Here is a 10,374-nt window from a genome sequence, read left to right as displayed (position 1 = left end):
GTTTCTCACCCTCTTTTCTTAGTGTTTCAAGTTACTAATACATTAGAGCTTCATACGTCATCATTGTTTTATTAGTCGAGATTCCTTCAATGGAAAGCAGCTCGTACCACACGTTCCTAAGCCGTGCGAATCGGTTTCAGTAGTACAAACACTGTTACTAATCATCATTTCAATCGCAAATTAATATTGCTGCAGTAGACCGAATTGCGTTTCTTCCCCTTCCTCAATTACTCAGTCAGTAAGTAGCTCCCCTCAGAGTCACCTACTGTGACCAAAACGAAATCATTGTCGAATTGGGCTAACGAAGGTTTAAGGTTAATAGTCGTCTTCATTTCAGTGCTCCACTAGTTGAATTCAATTGTACCACTAGCGCGGAATCCGATAGCAGCGTCTTCAGTATGGTTGACTTGAAAAAAAACGACATTCTTGATTTGATTATCATTGGTATGGGACCAGCTTCCCTGTCAATTTTAATTGCCGCTTATGAACATTCCTCTCAACCATTGAAAGAGAGAAGAATTCGCGTCTTTGAGAAACAGCAGGAGTTCTCGTGGCACAGAGGCATGCTTATTCCTGGATCCAACATGCAGATTTCATTTGTTAAGGATCTTGCTAGCCCTCGAAACCCTCGCTCCTACTTTTCTTTTCTTAATTTTCTTCACGTACATGGCTGCGAGCGTTTCCACGGTTTTTTGAACATGTCTGTCATGGAACCTTCCCGTAGCGAGTTTCACGAATATCTGTCCTGGTGTGCTAGCCATTTCGAATCGCTTGTTCAGTACGACAGCGAAGTAGCCAGCATGGACTATGACGAGTCGAGTGATACATACACCCTTAGTGTCAAACAATCTGACGGAACATGCAAAAGTGTACGGACAAAGAACGTGCTCGTGGCTACTGGCGGTCAGCCATGTATTCCTGAACAGTTTCGCAAACTCAATACAGGTCGTATTCGTCACTCTAGTGAATTCATGTATCCGGAAAGCCAAAGCTACCTTCAGAACGCCAAACACGGTGTGCTCGTTGTTGGAGCAGGCCAATCTGCCGCTGAAATTTGGCGTCACTGTCATAACAACGTACCTTTAAAGTTGCCGGTACACATGAGCTTGCGTTCTCTCGCTCCGTTACCCAGCGATTCGAGTCCATTCATTAATTCCTTATTTTTTGATCCAGACCGTGCTCAATGGTGGTACCGCCTGCCTGAATGTCAACGTCTTCCAGGTCTTGCTTCTGGTCGAGGAACAAATTACGGAGTCGTTAAAGAAGGATTGATTGAGGAAATGTTCCGTATAGTATATGACCAGAAACGTTATACGTCTCAACCTACACACACACTCCTTCCATACTCATTTGTTGATGATATTGAACCTGTGGAAGATGGATTAGAGGTGACGATTACTTTTCAGGATCCCCAGAGAAAGCCCACCAAACTTGTCCAGAAGTACGACGTCGTTTATTTTGCAACCGGCTATAACCACAATGGTGGACATGATCTCATCAGAAAGTTTATTCCTCCCGGCGAAAAGGCCATCGTTCATGAAAACTATGTTCTGAGTTCTGAACCTAGTAAGCAAGGTCACCTATACCTTGTCGGTTTAAGTGAATCTCAACATGGCATTGGTGAAACGCTTTTGAGCTGGGCTGCTGTTCGTGCCGGTAACATCGTTAACTCCATATTCGGTCCGAACAAGTCCACCGAAGATTTTTCTTTATAAGTGGATGAAACACTGTATACTTACTGTTTTATTATATATTCACAAAAGACTCGCCATCGATCTGGCGTGAAAGAACAGACATTGTGGATCACTTATGTCTTTTGTTTTGTTTTGTTTAATGGTGTAGCCTAAGATATTGTATTCTTGTTTGTTATAACGATATTGAGACACTAGCTCTATTTAATGATAGGTTTATAAATCATTATACGAGAATATATGGTATGCGCATACATTGATATAATTTCTCTTCGTTGCATTTTTCGTGACCTAGTTGGTGTCTGACCCGTACTATTGTGCCCACTGCCCTGCACTCGGAAAAAAAAATTGTCCATCCAAGAGCTACACAAAAATTCCAAGCCAATTCTTTTGCGCTGAGGAATCAGTTACGGGCTGGTTTTTCTTAAATACTATATTGCAGAAGTAATAAGGACTTGAAAATGGTTTTGAAGGTGCAAAACCCTAATAATGTTCGTGTTTACACCGTTTCAGGCGACGGTGTCTCGTACAAACTGCCAGACTGGGTAAATAAAAAAAAGGCTAAAAAGGACATTGAGTTCTCTCATAGAATTGAACTTATTCAGGACTTTGATTTTCCTGAGGCTAGTAACCGGTTAAAATGTTCCAGAGACGGAAATTTCTTAATGGCCACCGGAGTGTATAAACCTCAAATCAAGCTGTATGAATTCGCAGAAATGTCTCTGAAGTTTGAGAGACACACAGACTCGGAGAACGTTCAATTTGAGATTTTGTCAGATGACTGGACGAAAAGTGTTCATTTGCAAAATGACCGATCAATTGAATTTCACAGTCAGGGTGGTATTCACTACTCAACTCGTATTCCGCGGTATGGCCGAGACATGAAACATCATTATCCCAGTTGTGATCTTTATGTTGCTGCTGCTGGAGATGAAGTCTATCGACTTAACCTTGAACAAGGTCGTTTTTTGAATCCTTTCAAGATTGAAAGTGCATCTGCCGGTAACATAAACGACGGTGTAAATGTTATGGATATTAATCCTGCACATCAATTACTTGCATTTGGTACTGATGCAGGTACTGTTGAATTTTGGGATCCTCGTGATCGCTCCCGCATTGCCATCTTAAACGTATCACAATTTGCACCCCCCAGCATGGGAGATGATAAGGCGTCTTCTGTTACCGCATTGTCTTTCCGGAATGACGGTTTAAATTTGGCTGTTGGTGCTTCTAATGGCATGTCGATGCTTTTCGATCTCCGTTCGTCTAATCCTTATACCACTAAAGATCAGGGCTATGGTCTTCCGGTAAAGAATTTACATTGGGTTGAAAGCCCGATTGATTCAGTTAGTCGTGTTTTGTCGGCGGATTCAAAAATTATCAAGATTTGGGAAAAGGACCATGGAACCCCATTTACATCTGTCGAACCCACTGTGGATATAAACGATGTTTGTGTGTTTCCCGATTCTGGTCTTATTTTTACTGCAAACGAAGGTTCGCCCATGCATTCTTTCTACATTCCCGCTTTAGGTCCTGCACCCAAATGGTGTTCCTTTTTGGATAATCTTACAGAAGAGATGGAGGAAAGCCACGCTCCTTCCATCTACGATAACTACAAGTTCGTTACGAAGAAGGAGCTTCTCAGTTTGGGTTTGGATCATCTTATTGGAACAAATGTTATTCGGCCATATATGCATGGTTTCTTTATTGATGTACGTTTGTACGAAAAAGCTCGTCTTATTGCCAATCCTTTCTCCTACGAAGAACACCGTCAACGCAGAGTCAAGGAACGTCTGGAAAAACAGAGAGCAAGCAAAATTCGTGCTCAGAACAAGCCCAAGGTCAATGCTGCATTGGCAGAGCGTTTGGCTTTCCAAGAAGGCAAACTCCGCAAGCAACTTGGTGACAACACACCAAGTGTATTGGAAGACAATCGTTTCAAGAATGTTTTCACTGATGAGGACTTCAAAGTGGACGAGGACACACTCGAATATAAACAATTGCATCCTACAAAATCCACCAAACGCCTTACCGCAGCAGAGGAGTCTGAAGAAGAGGCCGAACTTGCACGCGGTGTTCAGTTTAGCTCTGATGATGGCCTTTCTATGGACGAAAGTGAAAGCGAAGTGGAGACCTTTGACAAACTTTTGGACAAGCGTATGCAAGCACAAAATGCAAGAAACAAGGACTCGGTTCAAAGTATTCGGAGCACTCCCGGCGGGATGGAGATGACGTTTTCTGTCAATCGCAAGAAGAAGTCAACTGAATCTAGACCCGAAAGTGATTCAGGAAAAAAGAAGCAGAATTATGCAGGTCGTCGCTCTGCCAGTAAAAATGTATTTAGACAGATGTAGTCTGTCCGGTTGGATTAGAAGATAGGGTGCTAATAAATGGGATGTTTTTGGACGGCATTGAATACAAATATTACGCTACTGATGGTTTTCGTAGGGCATACGCGATTTTCATTTTGTAATTCGAAACAGAAATATATATTATTGGTACTTTTGTCTCAAATCCCTGTTTAGTACAGAACTGTGATAAAATCGTTTCCAACCATGAAAGTTACTGCATGGTCTATCACAAACTGCTTATGGCTTCACAACATTGGACTCGTTCTATGTTTGAGACTGCAAGTAGAAACACAACAATAATAAAATTAGAAAGTCAAACAAATCATGCTATCTATATTTAACAAGAACTCAAGGAAAACTAAGTGTATCAGTGTTTAGAAAGCGTTTGAGATACACTGCTTTAGTGATGTACCGGGTGCCCTCCAAGTACTCCATAAACAGAATTATATTCCCATATTCTTGTTAATCGCATGTTATCAACGAAACATGAGTACGAACGTGGAGAACTTGAGCCATGAGCATCAAGATAATGCAGAAACTCAAGTTGGAACGGGCAAAGATGTTTATATGGAAGAAAAATCAGATTCTGCTAAAACGTCCAACACGGATAGGTAAGCTTTTTTTACTATCATGAAACAGTATTTGACTAACGCTATTAGAAAAACAGAAGTGTTGGATAGACAAAACTCTCAAAATGATACAAAATCACATGTAAGAAGTTTAGACTCACCGGATTATCCCAGAAGACCACAAAAACGACCAACTATCAGAAATGAGTATTGTCCACAGCGACCTTCCAACCCTTCCCGTAATTATGCTGCAAATGATTCCTACAATCGCCCTCAAAATAGGCGTGAAAAAGATGTTGCTGACACCGTTCGCCATCACTATAATGCTCGTCCCGAGATGGGACTTCGAAACAGACGATTTTCCCCAATTATTAACCTTAAACGGTTTAACAATTGGATTAAAAGTGTGCTAATCAACAAATTCACCCCAAAAAAAGACCTTGTTCTTGTGTTAGATATGGGCTGTGGAAAGGGCGGCGATCTCATTAAATGGGACAAGGTCAATGTAGACGGTTACGTTGGTATTGACATTGCTGAAATTTCAGTCAATCAAGCTCGTCGCAGATACCAAAATTTGGATGCGTCTTTCGACGCGGTTTTCTATTCTGGGGATTGTTTTTCCACACCTATTTACAAACTTCTTCCCCCAGACCAGCGTCGTTTTGATATTGTAAGCTTGCAGTTTTGTATGCATTACGCATTTGAATCTGAAGCTCTTGCAAGACAAATGTTGGAAAATGTATCAAGCGTACTTCCTCGTGGAGGAATTATGGTTGGTACTATACCTAGTTCAGATCGTATATCTTACCGCGCTAGTAAGATGGCACCTGGAACGCTACAATTTGGCAATGCCATTTATCACGTCCGCTTCGAAAGTCCGCCCAACCTTAGTTTCCGGCCACCATTTGGAAACAAATATTTTTTCTATTTAGAAGATGCCGTTTCTGACGTCCCCGAGTTTGTCGTCCCTTTTGAGGCATTTCGAGCGTAAGCTATTTTATCGTTAAAACAGCAACACGAATTAACACTGAATAGGCTTGCAGAGGACTATCATTTAGAAATGATTTGGCAGAAGTCTTTCCGCGAAATATTTATGGAAGAAAAGAATTCAACTGAATTCGGTCCATTACTTGAGAGAATGCAAGTGATTGATAAGAATGGCAACCCCGGCATCAACGGCCCCGAGATGGAGGCTGCAGGTAAGCTTACTCAAGAAAGAACGCTACTAGTGGTTCTACTTGTGATGGGATAAATATGTTTACTAATGGTTAACTTTATAGATTTTTACTTGGCATTCGCTTTTGAGAAACGCGGAGTATAAGAATAAAGTTTTATAACTACATGTCCCTCGCGTTAATTTAAACGATTCTAAAAAAATACTTCTACGACACAAGGACTGAACAACGTCTCTTTTCAAGCTCCATGGATTCATGAATTCTGCTTTCATTTCATTTACATGGTGGTGTATTTCGTTACAATATGGTATTCAATATACTGGAGTTTCGTTACGTGGCGAAGAATAGCGAAATTCGTTATTGATAATTACCAATTTCAAAATTAAAAATGCGTTAATTGATTTAACGATTTTGAATGAGAAAACAAAGATTCGGGCATTCGTCTTCAACTCGTTTAAGCTGCGAACGCCTTACCAACAGATCCCGGCGTGCACATAGCAATTGACCAACAAGTGATCAGTATTTTGTTAATAGTTCACATTTTTGAATCGCCGGCTAAAAACTGTGTGATCTTTTTTGTTTATGGACCCAACTAACATCAATTTTGATTTCTAAGATCATTCATGAGCAGCCACCTGTTCGCTTATTATTACCAGGACAAGTTTACGCTTTTTCGTGATTTAGTACTGGCAGAAGAACTCCATCGTAAAGGGAAAAATACCACGAAGAAGACGATTCTTACAAAGAGTGAGATTAATGCGAAAGATCGTTTTGGACGAACAATTCTTCACATTGCCGTCTCTGAATGCAAAAATAACTATGTTCAAGCTTTATTAAAAAACGAGAATGTCGATCTTCTGGCACAAGACGAGGAATCAGGGTATACAGCGTTACATAGAGCTTTCCTTGTCGGTAATATACCTGCTGCTATCTTAATTTTAGAACGTGGAAAAGAAGCTTGTCTTCGTATTAAGGATAAAGAAGGGTTGTCTCCTTTCGATTTATTAGATTACACCTTGCCAGTCATTCGGCCTTCACAGGGGGAATTGGCAAATGAAGTTTACAGTTTTGGTTCGAATTCCAATTGTCTTTTAGGATTCCCGGACTCTGATGATCGCTCACATCCAGAAAAAATCCATCTTTGTAAGGATTTCAAAGTGTATACTGATTCGGCAGAACGGTTTGCGAATGTTCATGTTCTTGATGTTCAGCTTTCTCGCTTTCACACAGTTATTCTGACCGATGAGGAGAAGAACAATGTCTACATCTGTGGAATTGGCACTGGTGGGCGATTAGGTTTTGCTACGGATGTACAGTTCACGCCAATGCAAGTATTTGTTCATGATCGAAAGATTGTAAAGGTTTGTGTCACAAACTATCATACCATTGTTTTGACGGATTCGGGTGCCCTGTATTCATGGGGAAATTCAATAAATGGTGTCTTGGGCTATAGTATGTCTTCGTCTCAACGTGATGAGGCCGTTCAACTAAGTCCTCGGCGTATTATTGCCTTGAAGGAGATGAATGTCATTGGTATATGTGCTTGTGATACACATTGTATAGCCTATACCAATACGGATGTTTATACTTGGGGATTAAATAATGGACAGCTTGGACACGTCAAAACGCAAGAGGTGATTACTTCGCCAAAACGAGTTGCTGGACTTTCATCATTGGTAGTCAATTGTGCCTGTAATGAATACTGCACTATCTGTCTTCTTGACAACAATTCAATATGGGTAATGACACGGTTCACACAATTTCGTCTACAGGTTATTGTAGATACTCCAAGCTCATCTTTGACAATAACAGCTCACCCGCAATCCTCAAAAAAGAATATCTATAAAAAAATGGTGGTTAACGACACCTTTTTATGCATTTTGACCGAACTTGGTGAAGTGATTATGGCGGATATTCGTCCATTCAAAGATCAAGAACCTTTGACGAAGGGAAAGATTAAGTTCAAATTGGCTTGGACATTTCAGAGGGCTCAAAAAGCTGCTATGGATATTGCGCTCGGCAGTAACGACACCTTATTATTGTGCACTTTAGATGGAAGTGCGTGGAAGCGAATAAAACGTTCGAAGCCAAGAGACGACGTTCAGAGATTGCATAAAAGACAATTCAAATATGAACGAGTTGGCGATATTCAACGAATTACTGCAGTTCGTTCTAATTCACACAATTCTTTCTTCGTCCTCCGAAGCGACTATCGTGTCGATCCCATACCCCAGGATGTTCCGTCTGTTGATTCCGTGCTGTTTAACTATTTTCCTGAACAGTTACGTATGATAGCTGGCAGAGAAGGAACAACGAATGACAGCAATGATACCCTTTCTAAAGAGCAGCTCTGTCTCTTATTATCAAAAATAGAACTTCCCCATACAGATACGGTGGTAAAAACAGACACCTTTTCTATGCATTGTCATAGAGCAATTCTTGCGACAAGGTCAAGCCCACTAGCGGATCTTTTATCAAACTCTCAAGAATTGATGGATGGAATTGTATTAAACCATCACTCAAATGGACAATGGGAATTGACTTTAACTGGTTTCTCTGACGTGGCTATCGCCATCATTCTAGTCTACCTGTATACGGACGTGCTACTTGTTTCATTTTTGTCTGATAAAGAAAACACGGAAACCAAAAATGCTGTTCTTTCTTTAGCGCGCGCGCTAAAATTAAGCAAATTAGAAGATGTTTTACAATATACGTTTGTCCGACAACCCCCCTCTTCGTTTTTACAGAATTTGATGGAGTTTAAAAGAAATACTCCGCTTTTTGAAAGTACTGCAGATATTGTCGTGAGTGCTTCTGACAAAAACCTTTACTGCCATAAAGTTTTTCTTAATGGCATGAGTGGATTTTTTGCTTCGGTTATGCAATTCAAAAAGTTGCAAGATAATAGTCCATCAGGAATCCAAAAGGTTTCTGTCATGGATACACAATCGGAACTTATGCGCCGAACTATTAATTCTGTTTATGATCCACATGGATCGTATCTTTCCTCCTGGGAGGGAGTCGAAACAATTGACGAATGGTTACATCTCATATACAAGCTTTTTTTAGTGGCCGACGAATTCTTGTTTTTCCGTTTAAGAAAAGAGATAGCGATTTTTCTTTTGCGTTTCCTCAATCTTAAAACCTTACCAGAACTTATGGTTTTTGCTAAGGACTTTCACATCGACGCACTTTATGCACGTTGTGTTGATTATGCCTGTTATAACATACAGTATTACTTGGAGGGTAATAAACTTTGCCAGTTGGAAAATCAACACATTTCGGCTATAACAAAAAAGATTAAAGAATTGCAACTATCCTCTTCACCTAATTTACGCTCTAATGCTGTCTTGAATCGCATGACCATAAAGTATCCCATTCTTGGAGACACTCAAAAATTCAGTAAGAGGATTTTGATTGAGTTCTTTCTTTCCGATGAAGAGGGAGTATTTTGGCCTTCTATTAAGCGTGTTCAAGGAACAATGAAAGTGCCAATGGATACAATGCATGATGAAATGCATAAAAGCCCTCGTAGGAAATCTCTTGCTGAACCTTCAGTGGAAACTACTTCTGTTAGAGTGGTGTCTGATCAATCCGCAAGTTCCCCAAGGCAACCTGCGAATATGAAAGCCTCAACTTTTTTTGGACCCGGTTCTTCTTCACTTCCGACAGTAGCTGAAGCTCCTTCAACACCAGACATTACTAAAACAACTAAGAAGCTAGCAGAGTTATCTTTTGGATCTCCTCAAGATGTGGATGTTTCTTCGGCTAGGCAAGAAAGAAAGCGTTGGTCTTCAGAAACAACAGTACAGACTCCTAAAGTCAGTCTTTCATCGTTGATGACTTCAGCTAAGCAGAGTGACTCCGTGAAATCTCCACCTGCCTTTACGCCTCTGAAACAACCTATACTTAAAAAGTCGCAAAAGGAAAAGCATAGGGACAAGCACAAGCAACAGCAATCGGCGAACTCTTCAATGCTACAACAACAGAAACTGTCTTCAACGCCCTCCTCATCACCAGCTTCGACACAAAAGCCAAAGGCATGGTCAACAACACCAAAGTCATCGGTGAAAAAGGGTGATTCATTACGGGATCTGTTGCGACGAGAGCAAGCTCTTAGTTCCTCGTTTAGCAGCGTCTCTCCATCTCGTTCAACCCCTTCTAAGGTTTTTAGTCCGTCGCCTGTGTGGCGTAAAAATTCTGTTTCTCCATTGGCTTCACCTTCTTCTTCAATTCCTTTGAAAAGTCCTGGGAGGGCTACTTCATTGACTGAAATTATGCTTGAGCAACAACTCGAGTTGGAAGAAGAGCGTACCAAAAAAATGAACCGCAAGAGCATAAAAGAGATCCAACAGGAAGAAGAATTTCAACAATGGTGGGAACGTGAAAGTGCTCGTTACCAACAACAAATGGCATTGGAGCAACAAGCGGAAGAAACTGCAATAAAAGCTTCAATGAAACCAAAAAAAGGTAAGAATTCTCGACGTCGTTCTTCAACAACGCAGAGACAACCACCGAGCTCAATTACTCAAACGGCACCCATTACTATTCGTAAGAAAAATGACCGTAAGTAAAACTTTTATAGACT

The 10,374-nt window shown here is 40.7% G+C and overlaps 4 protein-coding genes across 4 annotated transcripts; all 4 read left to right on the top strand.

Annotated features, from left to right (window-relative positions):
- The first annotated feature begins 145 nt into the window (after positions 1–145).
- SJAG_04032 (ornithine N5 monooxygenase) lies at positions 146–1,972 on the top strand. The gene is made up of 2 exons (XM_002175118.2): positions 146–238; positions 315–1,972. The coding sequence occupies exon 2, from the start codon at positions 399–401 to the stop codon at positions 1,713–1,715; it is 1,317 nt and encodes a 438-aa protein (XP_002175154.1). The 5' UTR covers positions 146–238; positions 315–398; the 3' UTR covers positions 1,716–1,972.
- Positions 1,973–1,998: 26 nt separating this feature from the next.
- On the top strand, positions 1,999–4,227 carry SJAG_04033 (rRNA processing protein Enp2). Its single transcript, XM_002175119.2, has one exon. It carries the CDS (start codon positions 2,153–2,155, stop codon positions 4,043–4,045), a length of 1,893 nt encoding a protein of 630 aa, XP_002175155.1. The 5' UTR covers positions 1,999–2,152; the 3' UTR covers positions 4,046–4,227.
- Positions 4,178–5,932, top strand: SJAG_04034 (P-TEFb-cap methyltransferase Pcm1; the record flags this gene model as incomplete). The annotated part of the gene is made up of 4 exons (XM_002175120.2): positions 4,178–4,653; positions 4,702–5,598; positions 5,647–5,810; positions 5,892–5,932. The coding sequence occupies exons 1-4, from the start codon at positions 4,529–4,531 to the stop codon at positions 5,930–5,932; spliced, it is 1,227 nt and encodes a 408-aa protein (XP_002175156.1). The 5' UTR covers positions 4,178–4,528.
- A 477-nt stretch (positions 5,933–6,409) lies between these two features.
- On the top strand, positions 6,410–10,360 carry SJAG_04035 (BTB/POZ domain-containing protein Btb1; the record flags this gene model as incomplete). Its single annotated transcript, XM_002175121.1, has 1 exon — positions 6,410–10,360. The coding sequence occupies one exon, from the start codon at positions 6,410–6,412 to the stop codon at positions 10,358–10,360; it is 3,951 nt and encodes a 1,316-aa protein (XP_002175157.1).
- Positions 10,361–10,374: the final 14 nt, after the last annotated feature.

Source organism: Schizosaccharomyces japonicus (genome assembly GCF_000149845.2).
Source record: "Schizosaccharomyces japonicus yFS275 unplaced genomic scaffold supercont5.2, whole genome shotgun sequence".
Taxonomy (NCBI): Eukaryota; Fungi; Ascomycota; class Schizosaccharomycetes; order Schizosaccharomycetales; family Schizosaccharomycetaceae; genus Schizosaccharomyces; species Schizosaccharomyces japonicus.
The sequence above is the reverse complement of the archived record's forward strand: the minus strand, read 5'-3'. Positions and strand labels throughout refer to the sequence as shown.

Bases quoted from the DNA above. Each gene is read 5' to 3' on its own strand.
- SJAG_04032 (XM_002175118.2), top strand. From the start codon at position 399: ATGGTTGACTTGAAAAAAAACGACATTCTTGATTTGATTATCATTGGT.
- SJAG_04033 (XM_002175119.2), top strand. From the start codon at position 2,153: ATGGTTTTGAAGGTGCAAAACCCTAATAATGTTCGTGTTTACACCGTT.